At 40.3% G+C, this 21,349-nt stretch overlaps 3 protein-coding genes across 13 annotated transcripts in view; 1 reads left to right on the forward strand and 2 right to left on the reverse strand.

Annotated features, from left to right (window-relative positions):
* Positions 1-8,895, reverse strand: part of LOC112430458 (peroxisomal acyl-coenzyme A oxidase 3-like) — a 27,278-nt gene extending 18,383 nt beyond the window's left edge. Inside the window, exons 1-9 of one of the 10 annotated variants that reach the window (XM_076882504.1) lie at positions 8,675-8,895; positions 8,507-8,579; positions 8,081-8,209; positions 6,125-6,267; positions 4,168-4,265; positions 3,924-4,059; positions 3,418-3,492; positions 3,217-3,306; positions 479-622 (exon numbers count right to left, since the gene is read on the reverse strand). In XM_076882504.1, coding sequence (XP_076738619.1) covers positions 479-622; positions 3,217-3,306; positions 3,418-3,492; positions 3,924-4,059; positions 4,168-4,265; positions 6,125-6,247 — 666 coding nt within the window. In that variant the 5' untranslated portion in view covers positions 6,248-6,267; positions 8,081-8,209; positions 8,507-8,579; positions 8,675-8,895. The other 9 variants (XM_076882501.1, XM_076882510.1, XM_076882502.1 and 6 more) reach the window with 9 other exon arrangements.
* Positions 7,400-13,472, forward strand: LOC112430399 (uncharacterized). Of its 2 annotated transcripts, XM_076882523.1 has the most exons (13): positions 7,400-7,458; positions 8,872-9,032; positions 9,731-9,756; positions 9,896-9,928; positions 10,025-10,114; positions 10,526-10,597; positions 10,706-10,794; positions 10,907-11,009; positions 11,271-11,373; positions 11,453-11,505; positions 11,613-11,691; positions 12,585-12,778; positions 12,887-13,472. In XM_076882523.1, exons 1-12 carry the CDS (start codon positions 7,400-7,402, stop codon positions 12,590-12,592), a joined length of 876 nt encoding a protein of 291 aa, XP_076738638.1. In that variant the 3' UTR covers positions 12,593-12,778; positions 12,887-13,472. The 2 variants fall into 2 exon arrangements, with proteins under 2 accessions (XP_076738638.1, XP_076738639.1); XM_076882524.1 differs by lacking the exons at positions 12,585-12,778; positions 12,887-13,472 and having other exon boundaries at positions 11,271-11,338; positions 11,613-11,690.
* Positions 13,473-14,082: 610 nt separating this feature from the next.
* LOC112431019 (uncharacterized) lies at positions 14,083-19,520 on the reverse strand. The gene is made up of 6 exons (XM_024799559.2): positions 19,299-19,520; positions 17,725-18,634; positions 17,360-17,456; positions 16,876-16,986; positions 16,263-16,429; positions 14,083-15,930 (listed from the first exon to the last, which is right to left on the reverse strand). The coding sequence occupies exons 2-6, from the start codon at positions 18,078-18,080 to the stop codon at positions 14,883-14,885; spliced, it is 1,779 nt and encodes a 592-aa protein (XP_024655327.2). The 5' UTR covers positions 18,081-18,634; positions 19,299-19,520; the 3' UTR covers positions 14,083-14,882.
* Between the last annotated feature and the right edge of the window lie 1,829 nt (positions 19,521-21,349).

Here is a 21,349-nt window from a genome sequence, read left to right on the forward strand (position 1 = left end):
CAAGTAGCTGGCATGTGTTAACTTTTATTTTTAATTAATTTAAAATTATATTTAAATGAAAAAATTTAATTTGTTTCCTTCTTCAGAAAAACAAACATTTGTTTACAGGGTCTAATTCTGATCAAATGTTACAGTCCATTTCATGCACGTCCATCAGCTAAATCATCCTCTGCTGAAGCGCACCGAAATCTAGTTCGCTCTGAGTCGCGTGAGCTGGATGATTTGAACCACACTGAAACATCAGCACCTCAGAAGCTCGACACAGTGTCAAAACAGCAGTAGTGAGCTTCACATCCCTATCAGTTAATAGAAACTTAGCTGTGAGGTCTCCTATGGCTCTAAACACTGTTGTAGTTGATGGTCTTATTTGAATAGCTACCTGACAACACAAAAGCTCTTGGACTTTCTGATAGTTACCTTGTACCTTGTGATGCAAGCAGCCATTTCTTTAAAGATATTCAAATTCACTAGAACTCACCGGGACAACAAAAGAGTGCAGTCCGTGGCACACCTGATCAGGTGTGTAGAGCTGAGCATACACCACAGCATGGGTAGCAGTCTTTCCCAGGTTCCCCACCCAGAACTTTGCAGCCTCAAAGTCCGGAGAGTTGATCACGAACTCCTACAGAAGAGAAACAGAAATCAGTTCAAGTGAGGAGAAATTAAAATTCCTCCATGTGACCCTCAATTAGTCAAATGAAAAGTCAGCTATTAGAGACTTACACTGTATGACCTAAGAGGTGCGCTCTCAAATGCCCTCATAATTTTAAATTAAAATTTTATTTGATTTCATTATTTTATGACATGATCGCATGAAACGGCCAAAAGTCGACAGTTAAAATTAAGCTCACAACTTTAACAAACTTATATAAAAGTCTTAAAATGTAATGTGGTTGGTTGGAAGTGGAAGAGAAAGCTTAGCAACTTCTAGATAAGAGCCCAGATGAAGCATTTCTGGAGGGTGTAGCTGTAAAGGGGAGTTTTTCCTTCCCACTGTTGCCAGAGTGCTTGCTCATCAGGGGTGTCTGATTTTGGGGGTTTCTGTATTATTGTAAGGTCTTTATCTTACAGTATTAAATGCCTTCAGGCGACTGTCGTTGTGATTTGCCACTGTATAAATAAAATTGAATTGAACTGGATCTACAGGGCAGAGCCCCACACCGTAACCACAGTGCAGTCAGACAAATGCCATTTTCCAGGCGACCACCAAACCAAGACTGCTCGATCAGATCAGCAGTAGGAGAAGCAGTATGAGAAAATACCTACTGTTAGGTATTTTAGCACCATGGGAGCATTTACTGGATATTGTTTTATAGTGACATTATGCAGGAAAACTGTCATTCAATAAGGCCCCTTTGTTTTAGTTATTTTTCTATTTGACCCAAGAATTGATGTGTGAGAATCACAGGCTGGTACAAGGTTGAAATACCACAGAGATCACTCCCTCAGCTACATTAGTTTCTTAATCTTTTAGACGCCTGTTGAAGGCCAGATGGTTTGTTTCAGATTTCACTAATGAAAGAACTCTTTGTTTTGTGCCTTGAAAATATGTCGCTGAGATAATCACAATTGTAGCTGAACTAATAAACTACACAAAGGATGCTTCTTCACCCAAGGGCAGGAAGACGCTCCCTTATCTTGGTCTGTACTGGTTTAAACTGATAAATCTGCTGTCTCATGAATTTTACCCTCTATATAAACTGTTGTACTTGTGAATAAAGTTGAGTCAATTTGGGAAGACAATCTAAAGCAGTCTGTTTTCTTGTTCTCCCAAGCTGCTCCCGAGCTCGTACTAACACGCTGAATGGCATGCTTGAATATTACTTGAGAATATATTTGACTGTGTTACAGACTAAGGGACATTCTCTGCTGATAGGTGAAGGTACATTCTCTGCTGATAGACGTCCACGCCTCGAAGGAAGTCGATCCACGGATTAGGCCTTGGAAACCGTTTCCTTCACCTACCAATCCTGGAGACCGAGCAATACTGGAAGACCATATGGGAGAAGGACGATACTTAACAACAACGCTCAGTGACCATAAGAGCAGACCACAGCAACCTCCTGAACAGGATCCAGTAACCATCACAGTGGCAAACATCCAAGAAAGAGTCTTCAGCATGAACAGCTGGATAACACCAGGCCCTGATGATCCAAACCCACTGGCTGAAGAAGCAAACTGCACTCCATGAGCACCTGGCAGCACAAATGAACCAGCTGCTATGGAAAAGACATGCTCAGAAGGGCTAACGAAAGGCGAAACAGCAGCTACTGGTAGACAGAGCAGTAGCCCGAGACTGTAAGACCAGACTGACCGACCTGTGCACCGCCTGTATTGACTACAAGAAAGCCTCAATGACTCAATGCTCCACACATGGATCCTGGAATTCTTAGGGATCAAGGGGACCCTCAGAACCTACAGTGGGGATGTGAAGAACAACACTAGAGGCCAACTTCAAGCTAATAGCGCAAGTGGCATCAAGTGCACGATCTACCAAGGAGATGCTCTCTCCCCACTGTTCTTCATAAGCCTGAACCCCCTCGGTGAAGTCATCAAATCTGGCTATGGATACCGACTACGGCATGGAGTAATTGTCAGGCACCTCCTCTACATGGATGACTGTACTCCAAGAGTTCACGAGACATTGATTAACTGATCTATACCACTAGGATCTACAGCAATGACACTGGAATGTCATTCGAACATGAGAAGTGTAGTTGGATGGTAACAAAAACAGGGAATAATCAGCTAGTCAAAGGAGGACAAGCCCGACCTCAGCATGCATGAAGGGTTTCACTCCAAAGCACCCTGAGACTACACGCTAAGGCGAAGTAAGGTTGCTATGGGCTACTGTGTGTAAAAAACACTTTTCAAGATGAAACTACAAAGATCCATGAGTACATTAGGAAGATGGCCACATCCGATTATGTGTTTAGTGAATTCCTCAGGCAGCAGAAACCCAAGAAAGATGAAGAGCGAGAAGTGGAACCATCATGGAAGAAGAGGCCCCTGCATGGCATGTACAACCAGCAGACAGAAAAAGTGGCTGATATCAAAAATCCCCAGGAAGTGGTTCCTGTGGTACTCTGAGCATTTGGTGCAGTAATCCCAAAAATGGGAAGTTGGCTCCAGCAGTTCCCAGGAATGACATCCAAAACCCATCCAGATAAAGACTGCCTGCAAGGTGGTGTGTGTGTGTTTTCAGAGTGTACTGACCTGAGTAGAGGGGTCATACTTGGCCGTGGTCCTCATGGCTCTGGTGTTACTGCCATGGCTCAACTCAGTCAATGCAAAGCATCCAAAGATCTATAAGCACATATGTAACTCGATCTAAATCTATACAAAGTTTTATGAACACAACAGCAGATAGTAAGCAGTCGACTCCTTTCTCCTCTTACTCAGGATTCGCTGTCTTACCCTCATGTCTTCAGTGTTTTCAACAAATTTCTTATGTCTGCTTGACCCTGAGTTGGCAACAGTTGCTCCAAACATCTGAAACATAAAAGGTTTTGAATCTAACTGAATGACACGATAAAAGAAAAACAAATAATAACAGCTATGTGAAGATATTAAACAAATGAAAGCTTTTCCCCCAATTTTAAAAACTGATTTTAACACAACCGATCTTTATGCAGAATACCCTTTTAGTGATGTTTTGCTAAATGCATCCTGGAGAATAATAATAGTGGCTCAATCCACAAACTAGAAACTTCCTAATGTTTGTGGAAATACAAACAAACAAACCAATCACACGTTCTATGGTTTAAAATTACAGTGTTGCTTGTCGCTTGTTTTAGAGTGAAAACAGCTGTGGCTTTGCAAGTCATAAACCTTCTTAACATTGCTCAGAAACACAATCTTAGTCATCTCATATAACATACACTGTGTGTCTGTGTGAGGACATTTTACTCAAACACAATTACCCCCAGGCTGAGGAAGAGCTTAGCAACCAAGGCCCAGTCATACATGCCCAGACAGTCGTCGAGGTACATCGCTTTCCAGGGATTGGCCATCGCCTCTTCCTTGGTGACAAAGTTGTACCGAAGCAGCTGCTTCATTCTGTGAATTTTCATATGGAGTTTTATTGTCTTTAGAAAGTACCGACTTACAGAACAGAGGACACGACAGGTGCTACATAACTTCAGCTGTAGTTTACCAAGTAGATACCTCAGAAAGGTCAACTCTCTCTTTTTCTCTATGGGGACATCTTCACCAGGCTGACGGGCAAACAGAGGGTCGTTCTCCAGTGTCCTGAACACATGTTGCTGTAATGTGGAAATGACCAGACAGAGTAAGACAAAGTGAAATCCACCTGACAAAATGCTGCATAGTTGATAGCCATGGCTTAATGGAAAAGAATATGAACATTAAAAGAGGTGAAATGTCTCCATGTGATCTTGTTTGCATGACATTCATTGTATAATACAGTTGTTTAGGATGAAAAATGTCAATATCACAAAGTTAAATCTAAGCTGATAGCTGCTTGAGCTTTCATAATTGAAAAGTATTTGTCGCATAATTCTGCAGATGAAAGTTGAGCCCTGCTCTGAAAACTGCCAGCGTTTGAAGAAGAGCTGCAAGAAGCTAAAGTGTTAGCCAAAGAGGAAGGCATTACGAGCGGCACAGATGTAGCAAATTCAAAGGTTGTTCTTCAGCCTGGAAATGGTAACAAGAACGTACAAGAATCCCACATTCATCTTAACATCAACTTATCCTTTATGTTAAGATTTTATTTTGGACTACTTACTTTAGGAACACTAAGGAATACTTCAAAGAACCTCCTTAATCCCACGGACACATGCTCCATAGAGGAAGCAGAGTCTGGGGACGAGGGGGCGACTCATCCTCCAGGACGGGTGAGATCACTGAGGCAGTTAAACAAATGCTTAGTGGCAGAGCTCCTCGGGTGGATGAGGTTCACTGAGGTTCTTGAAGGTTCTGGATGTTGTAGAGCTGTCTTGGTTAACACACCTCTCCAATATTGTGTGGAGATACGGGGGCGGTACCTGAGGAGACAGTTCCCATTGGCAGGGAGGGAGACCGAAGGGTGTGCTCCAACTATAGGGGGACCGGTTCATAATTTGAATGGAAGAAGAAAAATGTTCCACTTGGGTGGTCTCAGATTTTGTGTGGCTTTTCCCAGATGCCCACTCCGGGTCAGGGACGAGTTGCTGCCCCAAGTAGAAGAGTTTAAGTATCTCAGGGTCTTGTTCACGAGTGATGGGAGCAGGGGATCAACAGACGCAGTGGTGCTGCAGCTGGAGCGATGCGGACTCAGCCCAGGATAAGCAGAGGAAATTGGATAGATGGATGGACTACTCACTTTAAATATTTCATTTTTATATTCATCCACCAGTTGGCACCACTGTTTACTAACGTAGGCAGTAATTTCACACTTTACTGTTTTCTGTAAGTGTGCCTTGCTGTTGAAATTAGAAGTGCATGTCACTTTTTATATTGCATAATAGTGAGAGTGTGTGTGTGTGTGTGTGTGTGTGTGTGATGTTCAACTTCAAATCTTCCTTCACAGAAGGCCACACTCTGAATAATGATAAACCGTGAGTAACCTTTCAATGCTTCAAAGATATCTCAGCAGTAAGAATCAAAAGCAACAGCAGGAAGAAGAAACACGAAAAGCTGGAGGAGTACCAAGGGCTCAGAGAAGAGCTCGAGAAGATGTGGAGGGTGAAGGTAACGGTGGTCCCAGTGGTAATCGAACCAGTCGGTGCAATGGCCCTCAAGCTAGGAGAGTAGCCCCAGCATGTCTCAGGAACAACATATCTCTGTCCACAAGATATGATGCTGCACCGGACCTGTGTGTGTGTGTGTGTGTGTGTGTGTGTGTGTGTGTGTGTGTGTGTGTGTGTGTGTGTGTGTGTGTGTGTGTGTGTGTGTGTGCTCAGAAGCAGAATCATGGAGAAGTGTGATGATTTATTCTAAGAGAAGTGAAAACGCAATAGTTAAAGGTGAGGATGTAAATACATCCTCCTGTCTATGCTCCAAGTGAAAATCTCTTGGCTTCTCAGTGGCAAGTTACAACAGTTTAGGCTTACCATATGATTTTCCTGATCTCACGCAAACGCTGTTTAATACACAATGCCGTGAGTACAGCCTGTGCTGTTACCTTGAATAGATATACATCTTCTCCATCTATAAAGCGGACCATGTCCTTCCAGCTGAAGGAGGCTTTGTTCCTGTAGACATCGAGTGGGCCGCTGGGGAGGTCAGCCACGTCACGGTTCATCATGTTTTAAGGCACTGTGCACTCTGAAGAGATACAAGACAGAAGAAAATGGGACAGTAAATGAACAGAACTAGTCCTAGCACTGGACCCTGTGAAAGCACACTTTAATGTGTGCACTGAAATATTATGCTCAACAGTACTGAATGCTGCAGTGAGGTCAAGCACAAGCACAGAGATGAGTCCAGAGTCAGAGGCCTTACTAAGACAGGTCCTGTGCTGTGATGAAAGCTGACTGAAGCGCAGTATCAGATATTTCTTTTAAGAAAGTGTACAAGTCAGATTAAATGCATTAATGTACACATTTTAGTGGCCTTGAAGATTCAATAACATAAATGTAATGCTGGGTTCAAAATTGTGCATTAATACCTGATAACTAAATACCAATATTGCACAATACCTTGTGCAATACTTTTTGTAAATAGTCAATGGTGCAATAGACCTCAATACTTGAAATGTGCAATTCACTTGTATTTTTATTCCTATTTATTCCCTTTGTATATTTTATTTATATTTGTCTGTGTGTGTGTGTGTGTGTGTGTGTGTGTGTGTGTGTGTGTGTGTGTGTGTGTGTATATATATAAAAATATTCTGTAACTGTAACTTCTGTCGGTGCTGTGCTTTTTGGAAATCGAATTTCCCAGAGGGACCCACCCGAGGGATTAATAAAGTTCTATCTTATCTTAAACTGCACACGCGCTTGATTTAAAGTATAATTTTAATGACAAGTTTTTTCTTCGTTGGTTTAGTGACGCTATGCAGGTACAGGTCAGTCACCCACGGGAGGCCTACTGTGGCATTCACTGAGTGTCTATTTGCACACAGTCTGATTGTAGATTTGACCAAAGTCTTTAGCAAATGTTTTACAGCTAGCACATCAACAATGACTACTGCACTTCAAATAAGCTCTTTCGTGTTGATATCGGACGCACAGACGGACTTTTTTACGGCTCAAGAACATCACCGACGATCAAAGACCAGCGTGACCTTTATACCTTTTTGTAACTTATCAGCTGCCAAACGCGGACCAAAGTTCAAAGCTAACAGCGTCTGGACCCGCTAATGCGCGTGAAGGAGTTCCACGGCGTTGTGCTCAGCGTCACCTGCTGTGGACTGGCAGGTGTGCAAAACTAGAGAAGTGACGAAAGGAAATCCTCAATGTTGATTCTGGTCATCTGGACGTTTTCATCGAGAGAAACGTTTCGTCACGCATCCAGGTAACTCCGTCGGTCTCAGCTGACTGCAGGTCTCCCCAACATTATAAAAGTAAAGTCTTCACTTGAATAAGCCTTTAGGTGCATACGTCACGTCACGTCTCATATCTTACCGAACGCTGCGGTTGTCACGCCGGCGTGTTGCTGGCTTCTCTGTCAGTTTCCCAACTGAGCTGTGAGCTACGCGTAAGAAGGTAAGCAGGAAAAATGACGCTTCCTAACAGCGACGACAACACTTCCTCTCTGCATCCTTCAGAATAAAAGTATCCTCTAGCGCAGTGAAAAGTAACATCATTTGTTACATTTTAGGAAATCCATGCGGAATCACGTGATCACATCGCTTATTACTAACGCTGATGTTACACTGATGTAACATATGCAAGACTCCAACGTTAAAATATCACTTTATGAGTTGATTATTAGTCTAATCTATTTTATGATGGTGATTGATAGGTTTGGGTAAACTTGTAATGCAATTGTAACCGAGGACAAGGGATGAGTAAACGGGGCAAAGAAATAATTGATCATTTATTTATTACATAAGTTAAACATACAAATTCCCAGTCGTTTCCAGACAGGACTTACAACACATCCTGCTGATATCCCAGCTGCACATGAGACTTACCACACAAACTGTGCGAAATAATACTGCAACCCGTCACACCCCGCTTAGCGACACTGCAATCGTGGCACACACTGCAAACAATTCGGGTCTCAGCGCAGCTGGGAATCAGTGCTATGTATGGCCTGTGATCTGAGAGATAAAGGGAAGTGGCACAAACAATTAAAATAAAAAAACAAAAAACAAAAGAGAGGTTAGTCCGCCCTTACAAAACTTACTCTCAATCAATAACCGCCTCTACGGCTGGACGGACTAACCAAAACAAAATTACAAATCAATCAAAAGAACAAAAAAAAAAAAAAAAGGACAGCAGAGACAGCACAGCTGGAAAACAAACAACATTATCAATTAAAATATTACCCAATAAAATAGCAATTTTATAAAACCATTCAAAATCATGAAGCTAAAACAAACACTCAATATACCTACAATATTGATCAGTTTCCCTGCGCGCAGTCGATCTAGGGCTTGATCAATTCTTCTATTAAAATTCGTGGTCACACTAAAAAAGTCCAATGACACATTAAAAATAGGCACATGCAAAAGATCCAAACAAAAATGGCAAAAGTCTCTTACCGACAGTATACCCACTCGCACCTGAGTGAATTAATTGCCTCTGGTTTTTTTCCACAGAAGAGCGCTGACTTCACCCCATACACCCACTACCTTTTCACAGCTCTTCAGCCAATCACCTGGCAGAGAGCAACAAACTGCCAGGTGACACTTGTTACAGGACGATCTGATTTCCTCGTGTCAGCATTGTTCCCACATCATCATAATTAATGTTGTTCCAGGTTCAACATTGCAAGTGACCAATCACCTTCTTGTGACGTCATTCCTTTGCGACTTCGAAATACCCGCCTTCGATTATTTCGAAATACAAGTGAAGAAGCGAAAAACCGCCGCCTGTCCGCCGAATTTGAAGTCAATTTAGGATACTTTCCTTTAATAAACGGTAAGCATTATACATATGTTCCTCACTTGGCTTGCTGTTTGTTTGCTAGCGATAGGCTACTTGACGACAGCATTAGCTAACCAGTGTTCCCCAACTTTTTGGGTGTTTCGTGGCCCGGGGGTTGGGTCAGGCAAAATTGCAGTAGCTCCCCTGATCATTTTACAAACATAAGTGAAGAGAATCTGGACTAAAAGGCCTAGACTTATGGTTGTGTGCTGAATCTATGAATCAAACTATCACCTGGAAACATAATTAACTGGTCCATAGCTGTGAAACTGGACATGAGTTCTTGATTCTATGGAGATTAACAGTAATCCAGAAATTTACAAATTTGTCCTGGTACATCGCGTAAATGTTGTCCCAGGGACATCGCGTAAATGTTGTCCCTGGGACATTGTGTAAATGTTGTCCCTGGGACATCGTGTAGATGTTGTCCCTGGGACATCGTGTAAATGTTGTCCCTGGGACATCGTGTAAATGTTGTCCCTGGGACATCGTGTAAATGTTGTCCCTGGGACATCGTGTAAATGTTGTCCCTGGGACATCGTGTAAATGTTGTCCCTGGGACATCGTGTAGATGTTGTCCCTGGGACATCGTGTGATAGCTTGTAAATAATGGAATGAAAATTATTGATTGTTATTAACTTGTGAAAAAGAAGTGTAACAAATCCACATGTTATGTTCTTACACCCTTACAGAAACTGTGACTCCTTCACAATGTCAGGTAAATGTCAACTCATGTTGAATAATCAACCAATCAAGCCTTTTATTATCACATGCAATGTTATTGTACAATTTACTTAATGAATCGTGTTCCTTAGTTCTGTTTTTATTTATATGTATTTATTTATTTGTTTTATAAGGTAATAGATGGCCTAATCTATTTGCAGTGTGAGGTATGTTGAAAAGCTTGTTTGATCATAATGACATAGCATGTTTACGTTTTTTGTAATGTATTTGAAAACATAGGTGTATTTATGTTATTTTTATAGAATTTCCCTCACATTTATCCAATACCAAGCCAAATCACTGGAAAAATTTTGGATGGGTCCACAAGAGCACAAAGTGCATACTTTTTGAAGGTATGACTTGGACTGTGGTAACTATGTTCTTATCACAAAGGGTTTATAAGTTGCCACTATAAACAAACAGCATTTTCCAAAATTGAAGCCTTGTCAGAAGAACCTGAAAAATACCTTTCTGAAACCTTTTCTGTGTAAAGACTTGTTCAAAAGCAATGCACACAGATTAAAACATTTCTGTCTTGGCCAACTGATAAAGAACACCAAAAATTTAGTGGTGCGTGTTGAGTCTGTGGTCTTGATTTGTTTTGTACACACTATAGAAATTAATTAATGTAAACCAAAAATGACACTTTCTATATGTTTGTGTATCTGCAGAATTAATTACAAGTCTCACCTGACAAGCTTTTGCAGTTTTGCAGTGTCATTCTTGACAGAAAAACATACTTGTCACATTATTTTTATTTCCAGAAAAACATCTTTCAGATGTATGAGAAATTGATTGGAGCCTGTCTGGAAAACGGCAGCCACTGGACCTTGTTTGTAAGTTGCACAGATTTTGCACTCTCTCTAGTGCATGATACTTTTCGGTGTCCCTCGTTAGGAAAGCTCAAGGCCCAAGCCTACCATATCCATCTTTTTACAAAACAGTTTTGTGACATACCCAAGAGGACCATAGTCTATATGAATTCATTTGGCGAGTCGGAGGTCAGAAAAAGTGCGGTGTTGAAAAACTGGAGGTAATTAATTAACATATTTAACATAACATATTTAATTTAATTGAAATCATTACCGAACGTGGTTATTGATTTCTCTATATGCTTTTTATTTGTAATAACTGCGATCTCTCAGCTCATTTGCTTCAGCAAGAGGCTGCGCTGGAGAGTGGACCTTGTCACATGTGAGCCACCCACATCAACAGGATGGGAACTCATGTGGAGTGCATGTCATAATGGTACTGAAAACTATAGCTTTAACCTATATAAGTAATGTTTACATTTTTGCCTATTCAGTTTTTAAAGCCTTAGAGGCAGGATGGTAAAATCTCAATTTTTTTTGTAGATTGAACCATTTCAGCAGTAATGCTTTGCTTTGGTTGCTCTGTTTTTTTTTTTTTCTCGGGGGGGGGGTTAAAAACAAACAAACATTTCTTTGTTAATCTAATTCTTTTTGTTCTTTTTTTTTTTTTTTTTTTTTTTTCTTCGTCAATTATTAGTTTGCCCAATCTCTCATTGACGGTAAAACACAAGTGGAGGAGTACAACACTGAAATCACAAAGCTCAGGTCCCGACTTTGCCACTACTTATTTTCCTCAATAGGTAAAGATAAAATTAGCTGCCTTCTTTTTCTCTAACATTGGAAAATGTAACTTGTACTTAAACAAATTATATTTTGCAGATCGAACTAGGAAGTGCAGTCAGTGCTGGTGTGTGATTGCAGCCAAAGACCGGGTACACTATGACATGTCCTTAGCCATATAGATTGTTTATTTAATGGACTTTGTTCATTTGTTTTTTGTTTGTTTATTTCTTCTTCTTTTTTTTTTTTTAATTCACAGGTGCAGTGCCAGAAATGTGGTGCATACAAGCACATGCGTTGTTCAAAGTCTGTTTGTGGCATCTGTATCTTCTGTGAGAGTAAGTCACAATATAACTAAACAACGTCCAAAAATGTTTAAAGTGAATTTTTTTTTCGTAATTTTGCCTTTGCACACCAGGACTGTGTAATTAAAGTGGACGTTTCAAGATCCAGTTTTTACACAAAACTATTTTAGACATAACTGTGTCGTATTGTGGGGATTTCTCTTCACAATTAAATTGATATAGTGCTGTTTATATCATTCTTCTTTATGTAACAGCACAGTGCAGCACAGCAGAGGGAAAGGAGTTGTGCAGCATAGTGGGTGGCTATACAGGAGGAGCAATAGAAGTAGCCAGTGAAGAATGTCATCAGGGAAAGCATCAGGCAGCGAATGACAAAGGAAAAGTTCCTAAGGGAGAGAACATCTGCAGCAAATTGACAAGTAACAGTGAGATAGGAAGACTGACAGTCAGAGATGAAGGTACACAGACTGAAGACAAAGAAAAGGAAACAGAAGTATACGGCACAAGTCTGAGTACAGATAATGCTGCTGCTGATGATGTTGACAGGATCGATGCAGATACAGAATTCCAAACTGATTCAGAAGGAACTAGTACAGTTTACAGAGTGCATGGTCGCTTATCTGTACCAAGCTCAAAAAAGAAAACCTACACAATAACAGAAGACGAGATCAAGCGCAGAATCAACGCAGAGAACATGTCAGTTCATGTTTTCAGAGGTTTGATTGGGGTAGATATACATTTCGTGATTTTGATGTCACCTGAAATAAATCCGGGTTACTCGTATCAATGAAGTGACAATGTGGCTGGAAATTGTGCATTTGCTGCAACATATACACAATTACACCATGTAAACAAAAGCATTTAACTTTGTGCGCATGTGTGTGTCTCTCTCTGCTCTTTTGGTGTTTGCACTTTTTCTTTTTTAGGGCCGTAAAGCCAAACTGCCCGCAATGATTCTTGACAGGCCTAAGAAGGCCAAAACTAAAGTAACAGTGTTTAGTGTTCTGAGTGAAGAGGAGGCTGGGGAGCTAGCCCTCGGGTTTGCCGGAAGATTGGCCTGCGATGTCACAACAGACATGGTCTGTAAAGGCATCGACCATTCAAGTGCTGATATGACAAAGTAAGTTAGTAAAACAATATGAAAGTTGTATCTTTTTTGGTATTATTTGTCATTTCCCCGTATTTGGGTTATTGGTGTAACATTGTTAATCTTACTTTCTAATAACAGACAGACTCTTCTCAAAATCCAACACAATCTTAAACATGAGCTGACTGATTCCTCAACCTTCAGTTTGCTGACACACACCTTTGGCCCCGCTGCACTGGATTCTGTCATTTCATTCCTGTGTGAAAAACTTGATCTTGTCTCTTAAATAATGAAACCTTTTGTGACTTTTGTTTGTTCTGTAAATCAGAATCTTGAAAATTGTTCATTGTTGTTCTAAGTTTGTGTTAACTATTTGGCAAAAATGATTGGTTCCTAATCCAAACAGCATAATGACTGTTCTAACACATATCTTAAAAATGCTACAAAGAAAGAAAATTATCACATATGTTTCAATATGAATGTAATTGTGTCACACTCGGTTTGTAGTAACTTTCCTGTTTTATTTTGAGTTTTGGTATGTTTACACTGTTATTTTTATTTCCCGTGTGTTCGTCTTCCCTTATTAGTTTTACTGTATTTAATTAGTCTGATTTAATAACTTATAATTATTTACTTTCCAGTGTTTATATATGCTCCTCGTTTGGATTATTGTTTGTTTGAGTTCTGCCTGTCTTTTCTATTAAAGATTTGGACTTTTGGACTATTAGTGGACCTCGTAGGTTTTTATTCTGTTCAATTGGTAATTGACTGGGTTTAATTTAGTGGCCTGGAAAACAGGCCGGAGGGGTCTGGTCATTTTAACCCCCTAAGACCCGAAATCTTCCATGGCATGCATTTTTAATTTCTCTTTGATATTTGGGCCGATTGGAACCCGATGAATGTAAAAAGAAAGAATTACCAGGTTTTGTTTTTTTTACCTAATTTTTGTTTCTGAGAAAAATGAGAGCCACATATGAGGACATTAATTTGAAATTTCGATAGAACAGTTGCAGTATAATGTCCTCGTAACTGTATATCAGGCACTTGTTGATCAAGATTTAGTATTTTGGTCTAAATAACCCAAAATGTGATGTCCACATGTGTGGACGCCAGGCTGGAGTAAAGTGTTAGAGCTATTTATACCTATGTAAACTTTTATACACTGGTTTTTACCTGTCTTGTTTCAGAAAGGTTTAAAAGGGTAATGTACACAGTTTATTTGTTTATTTATTTGTTTGAATTCAACATATTTTATTAAAGTAATTGAGCTTGAACACAGAAAAAACTGAATCAAATAATCATAAAATCAAATCACTTGCATATACTGAAGTCTAATCTACTCTGAGCTAATGCCGGTTTCCAACACTAATGATCGGGTGAAGGAGAGAGATGAGGGTGTGCACGGCCACTGGTGCTCTTATCCCTGTTCTTTGTGATACAATCCAACAGGAAAGCAGTCAAACCCTTGGACATTAGCCAAGTTAACGTTCACAAATATATACACACAGAGGAACTCTGAGCCCCAATGTCAGCATTAGCACAAACATGCCACTTCATACCAAATCTCAGTGTGAGGTCAGGTGTTAGTCTCATTCCATTATTCTGGCTATATTTTCTTACTCATTACTATTAAACTTATACTTAAGACTAACTATTAACAAAATCACACCCCAATAACTCTGTTATTACACTTTGTATTTAATCATAAAAAGGCTGGATGTTGAAACCTTTTACTTCTATTTTGTATGAGCCAGGATTCTCAACAGCTGATACTCTATGTCCAAAAAGTGACAGGTATCGTTTTATGGAGCAAAAAACTTAAGAGCGCATATTTTATAAATAATACCAACAATTACAAATGCAGACCTTTAATAGTAATAAGTAATCCTTTATTTATAATGCATAGCAATATAAAAATAGTAACATATGAAAATATTACAATGGGCACAGATGAATTTGTATCAAAAACAGCAACCAAGCCAAAGTAATGAATAACACACATAAATAACAACTGCTTGAGAGACCAAACAATTTCTTTTCAACTGTTCCTTGGCAGAAAGTTAAGACAGCTATTCAGCTTTAGGTTTCAATAAACAGAAGTAATGGATGCAGTCCCTTTGAAATGTCACACAAAAGTCTACTTATGCATATACTTAGCTTTAACTCTTCTCTTTTTTGTTTTGTATTCCAAAAGGTTTTCATTTTCTCCAGAGGATGTCTCTCTTTCAGTGGTTATCGACTGTTCACATTCATTTTCACAGACTGTTGGAATGTCGATGCTGGCCGAACGTTTCTTGCTAGAATACAATGGCCTAATTTTGCGTGCATTCTCTGTCGTCTTTATTTCGTACTGGCATATACTTTTGCCTACTTGTTTTGTTTTTAAGACATTTGTATGCAGTTCATCTATCATTGCAGTAATACCCTCTGGAATGAATGCCCACTGTTTAACTGTGTCTAAAACAGCATTTAGTTTTCCAACTGCATCTTCTGTGCATTTTTTGTCTGTGCTTTCAACTACAGGAGTGTCATTCAAAGTTGATAGAGGACTTTTCAGAGAGTTTTTCATTTTTTTAAAATGGCTACAAGCCACCTTCAGGCAAGCACATGTGTTATAGTGAGAGAACGTACAACAAGTGCACTGAAGTGTTTCAGCCGATGCAAAAAAACACAGATTTCCAAACAAACTTGGCATTTTTATCACTTTCAAGTCCTCACAGTGTACAAAGTAATGCCTTTCTTTCACTGCAATTCTTGCCAAGGTAGAAATGTCTGTTTCCATGTTTGGATAGATGTCATTGTCAGCCTCTGCTAATTTTGCAAGTAACACTAGATGCTTGCAAAGAAGTCCTCGTAAGCCATATGTACAGTTGCAGTAGGACTCAACAGGGCAGACGTCATACACCATGTCTTCTCTTGACTCAGATGGGACTTGATATGCATTAACTCCATGGCTGTTCTTGACTGTAATTTTAAGAGCCCAACCACTTTCCATCAGTCTTGAAGCAGAGTCTGAAACTTGAGACAAGGGGTCAGCAAACCTGTTTTTCATGCGGCCCACATCTTGCAGGGTTTTTATGACTGAGAAGTAGTCGTCGGCCTTCCCTAGGAGCACTTCAATCAGATCATCCAGACGCCTATTCTTGTAGCCAGATAAAAACTGGTATTTCAGGCGGTGGAAAAATCTGAAAAACAGTTATTTGAAATGATTAGTAACTGTAATTGAAGGAATTTAAAGTTTTAATCAAGACTGTATTATTTTTTTAAAAATTGGAATACCTATTGCACACGTCTTTTATAAAGGAATGCTCTGTGCCGGTTTAGCTGATTTAGGCAAATCCACCTACTCTGTTTTTTGTTGTGATAACATAAAAAACGCTGCTAGAATTTAAAGGATTTGCCTAAAACCTGTTCTGGCAATGACATGACGAACCTACTCAGTTTAGCCTCTTGGATTAAAGCATAATATCTTTTTTTCAGCAATACAATTGAATGAGGTCAAAATAATAAATCATACCTTTCAATCACATTGTTTGTTTCAGAACGAGCGTGACTGAAGCGACGGCCGTAGTCACACCACATGTGGCCAATGCCTTCCCAGTGCTTCTGAAAATACTGGCACACCAAAGGGTATTGCTTAAATGTCTGGCAGAACTCTGCTGATGTGGCTTTAAAGTCGTCCTCCTAAGAGAATTGGATGCAACAGAATATATTTCAATCCATTTAACAGACCTATTGAAATCTTTAATATTATGTATTGAAGCCCTTTTCCTTTTATTGAATAACATTAAGAATTTTAAGTTATTAATAATATGTCGTGTTTTTGTATTAAGAAGCAATTATTTCTTCTCTTACAATGGCTAAGAAGGAACACTAAACCTATAAGCATATTTGGTTTCAGCATCTGTCTGTGAAAGAATCCCACTCACAAGTTCTACTGCACAGTGGGTGACACAATGATGGTCTGCACAGCTTAAGTACTTGTTTTGATAAGCAAGATAAGAAGCCAGTTTTAGAAATTGTTTCAAAAATCTATTTTGTATCTCTGTAACTTTTTTTAGCAACTGAAAGTTATTATGCTCTTAATGTAATCAAGAAATCAAAATGTGAAATAGACAAATTACACTTACAGATGTGCAAGCTTTCAGCTTACAAAAGAAAGAAATGATTTCATTTCTCTTTTGGGTGTTAGAAAGCCCATGGACCCCGGACTCTGATTTTGAAAGCCATCGATTAACAGCCTGTGAATGTAAGAGAAAAAAAGTTAATCTGGAGAGAGAGACAGAGGAGCAGCTGTACAAAAAGCATAAAAGAAAGCTGACGTCCAAAAATAACTTTGTCACTCACTGGACAAGAGGACCTGTGCATTACAGAAATCAACCAGGCAAACATATTTTTAAATGTCAAAAAGAGCTTTGGGAAGCAGCCACCAGAAGATGAGTGCACTGTGGTCTTAAATGGATGGACATAGTCACTCAACATTTTATCCCTTTATATTCATTAACCTGAGTAGGTGAATATCACAATGAGGCAAATCATGACAACAGGACCCTGTTGTAAAAATGTGTTTCAGGTGCATCTTAGACAATGTGAAAAGAAAACAATGTGGTTTACCTGCAAGACATGGTACCAGCATAGAAGGATAGCTGACTCTGGAAAAACCTTCTGCAAAGCATTTATTTCCGCAAAGTCTTTGTCAACCATAAATGCTCTACAGAAAAAAAGAAAACACTAAATGAGATTAAACAGTATGAAAATGTTTTTGCTATCTCAAAGCACCACTTCAATGCCAAATTAAACATTTCAACTCACAAGTAGATATATAAAATACTGCATACAGCCTATAGGAATAACTTTAACAACTGGAAAGGAAAGTTTTTTGCAGCCCATGCTGCAGCTATAGCATTAGATTCTGGCATGTTATAACTTTTTTGAAAAGGAATTATTTCAAAATCAATAGCTGTCAATGTATTATTTACCTCGGGGAAGTTGGGAAATGCTCACAAACTATTCCAAGAACAGTTTCCAGGGTTTTCTGACTTTCGTTGCTGACAATAGCATAGGCCACAGGGACTCCATGCCCATGATCATCTCTTACAACAAGTGTGAATAAGGGAAATGAATACTGGTTAACGCAGTGCGTGGTGTCAACAAATACTAACTGTTTTGCATAGTTCTCCATGTTTGATTTCATTACAGGTGTCTGCAAAACAATCATTAGTTCTTGGTCAGATGTGTATGGTTGATAGAAGAGAACATGTTCTTGATGTTTTCCATTAAGTAAGGTATGTACACTTTGACTGTCTCCACAGTTAAAGTGCTTCTTCCTCATCATGCAGGTTCTAACACTGTCAATGTCACGTGGTGTGACAAAATGCTCTCTGTTGTGAAGATCTCTGTGTCCATGTTCTTTGGCCCATTTATGACATTCGGTTAGTATGATGGCTGGCTTAGTTCCAAGGGAAAGCAGTTCCTCAATCTTCCTCCTCAAATCACTGGAAATATTGTTGAAATGTGCGTCTTTTGGGTCCTAAGGATCATGCCCATCATGCTTATCATATGTACGCTGCACGATGACTGTGTGGTCTTTCCAACATTTGAGTACTTTAAATGAAACATAGGCCTTACAGCCCACTGCTCTGTAGCTGTTTCGACTTTTTTTCCCAGCTCTGATGCAGTTGAATTTGTAATAGTCTCTTTTCCTGTCTTTACCTGAGGCAACATTTAAACATTTATAATGTCCATGAAGGGTTAATGAGTTCAATTTTTCTAACACAACACTGAATGGGTCCTCCTGGCATTGTGACACATGCACACAAAGTTGTGTGTCTTTTCCAGTTCTTTTTTTTTCGTCATTCAGAACACTTCTTCTAATTATGTCGTCCATTTCTGGTGGAAAAATAACGAAGGTTTAATTAGTCAATATTCATTAATTCATTTTAACTTGTTGTGGGGTTTTTTGCAATACAATGTAAATATTAAATATAATATTAAAAAAAATATATATATAAAATAATATAAAACAAACAGGGGCTAAAAGAAGCTAAACTTTCATATGGTATGTCTCTGGCAACTTTAACATGATGTCCCAGGGACAACATCTACACGATGTCCCAGGGACAACATTTACACGATGTCCCAGGGACAACATTTACGCGATGTCCCAGGGACAACATCTACGCGATGTCCCAGGGACAACATCTACGCGATGTACCAGGACAAATTTGTAAATTTCTGGATTACTGTTAATCTCCATAGAATCAAGAACTCATGTCCAGTTTCACAGCTATGGACCAGTTAATTATGTTTCCAGGTGATAGTTTGATTCATAGATTCAGCACACAACCATAAGTCTAGGCCTTTTAGTCCAGATTCTCTTCACTTATGTTTGTAAAATGATCAGGGGAGCTACTGCAATTTTGCCTGACCCAACCCCCGGGCCACGAAACACCCAAAAAGTTGGGGAACACTGGTTAGCTAATGCTGTCGTCAAGTAGCCTATCGCTAGCAAACAAACAGCAAGCCAAGTGAGGAACATATGTATAATGCTTACCGTTTATTAAAGGAAAGTATCCTAAATTGACTTCAAATTCGGCGGACAGGCGGCGGTTTTTCGCTTCTTCACTTGTATTTCGAAATACTCGAAGGCGGGTATTTCGAAGTCGCAAAGGAATGACGTCACAAGAAGGTGATTGGTCACTTGCAATGTTGAACCTGGAACAACATTAATTATGATGATGTGGGAACAATGCTGACACGAGGAAATCAGATCGTTCCTTGTTACAACCCTCCCCTTCAAAGGGCATCGGCGACCCGACGATGAGCTGAAAAGAGAGCACACTTAAAATTTTGCTCATTTTATAATGGATTGTGGCAATTTAAATGGGTTTGAGTGCTGTCCAGCAGTCTTCCTCATTGACCTACGAGACCCTTGCGTCAAGCTGGCAACATCTTCCTCCCCAGGTTCTAGGTCCCCAGAACAATCCAAATGGGGCACCCCCACATGTGTGGGACTCAACGTCCCTTCCTCCAACACTGCAGAATCGCCTCCATCTCCCTGTTCTGTAAACATCTGTTCCACTTCATCAACCATACTGTTATTTGTGGCCAACATTCCGGTTAGATCATCCTGTTTTGACATTTGTAGGCCACTATCTTGGTCTCCATCCAATTCCCTGATTGGAATGTTTCTCAACTCAGTTCGATGTACTTGTCGAAGTGGACCAGTGTGCCCAGCAGGAGCGACTGAATATACTACGCCATGATAAACGCCATGAGTTTATCTTTGATTTGACAGAAGATTGGCAAGATGGCGCCGGTGTGTGTGGCTGCTCGTCTGTCACTGCCAAGTTTGTTCCTGTTTATGTTATTTTTAATTTGTGTCATTCATGAAACAAAGTCTCTGCTGAGGTATGATCGCCAGACACTATTGGACCTCAAACCTGTGGTCCAAAATATTGTGTCCTTTGGAGCTGGTGGGCAGCAACCCCTGCCCCCATTTGCATCGGAAACCCCGGGTTACCTGTACCGGGTTCCCACGCTACCTTCCCGGCGAAAGCGTCCTCGTCGCCGGGGTAAACGAAGCGGTCGCCTGGTGAAGCTAAAGGTTTACCTAAAGAATTATTCTGCTCTTTTCCGACCAGTGCATGGATTCTTGCCAAGGCTGTTTGCGTCTCGGCGTTTTCTGGATCCTGTTGATACCTGTTTGGTGCCTGTGGTCGGCTTTGATGATGATGCTCCTCGGCCTCGCTGCCCATGCCCTCCCAGGCTAAACCTCCACTGTCAACATTATCGGAATCTGAGATCGCTGCGGCGGGTTTCTGGACCTCCTGAACCCCGAGCGCCAACTCCAGCTCCCGCTAGGATTGGCCTGGTGAACGCCAGATCACTTTTAAACAAAACTTTTGTTCTTCGGGACTTCTTCAGTTCCCGTGATCTGGATTTTCTGTGTGTGACTGAGACGTGGCTGAGTGTTGGTGAGTCCAGTGTTCTATCTGAACTTTTACCTGTGGATTGTTGCTATTTTAACTCGCCACGGACGTCAGGCAGAGGTGGAGGCACAGTGACTGTTTACAAAAAGGATTTTAAATGTAAGCAGTGTTTTCTACAGCCTTCGTTCTCCAGCTTTGAACTTGCCTCATTTGAGGTGAGTCGTACAAACCCGATTTTCTGCGCTGTCATCTATCGCCCCCCGAAATACAATAAGAACTTCATAAACGACTTTTCTGATTTTTTAGCTGGGATTATGCCCAACTATGATAGTGTTCTTATTGTTGGAGATTTTAATATACATGTATGCTGTCCTGATAAGCCACTGGTAAAGGACTTTTTAAGCCTTATTGACTCTTTTAGCCTGGTACAGTCCGTACGTGGCCCTACACATGAGCACGGACACACACTGGACCTTGTTCTGTCATATGGTCTGCCTGTCACTGACTTGGAGATTTGTGACTGTGCACTCTCAGATCATATGCCTGTGTTATTCAACGTTGGTTTGACATATACCGCAGTTAAACCTGGCGCTGCTACTCGGTGCTGTCGGGTTATTAACCCCGCCACTGCTGCGCAGTTTTCTGCTGCTTTTAATCAGCTCGGCGGGCCTTC

This window comes from Maylandia zebra, linkage group LG3 (genome assembly GCF_041146795.1).
Source record: "Maylandia zebra isolate NMK-2024a linkage group LG3, Mzebra_GT3a, whole genome shotgun sequence".
Lineage (NCBI taxonomy): Eukaryota > Metazoa > Chordata > Actinopteri > Cichliformes > Cichlidae > Maylandia > Maylandia zebra.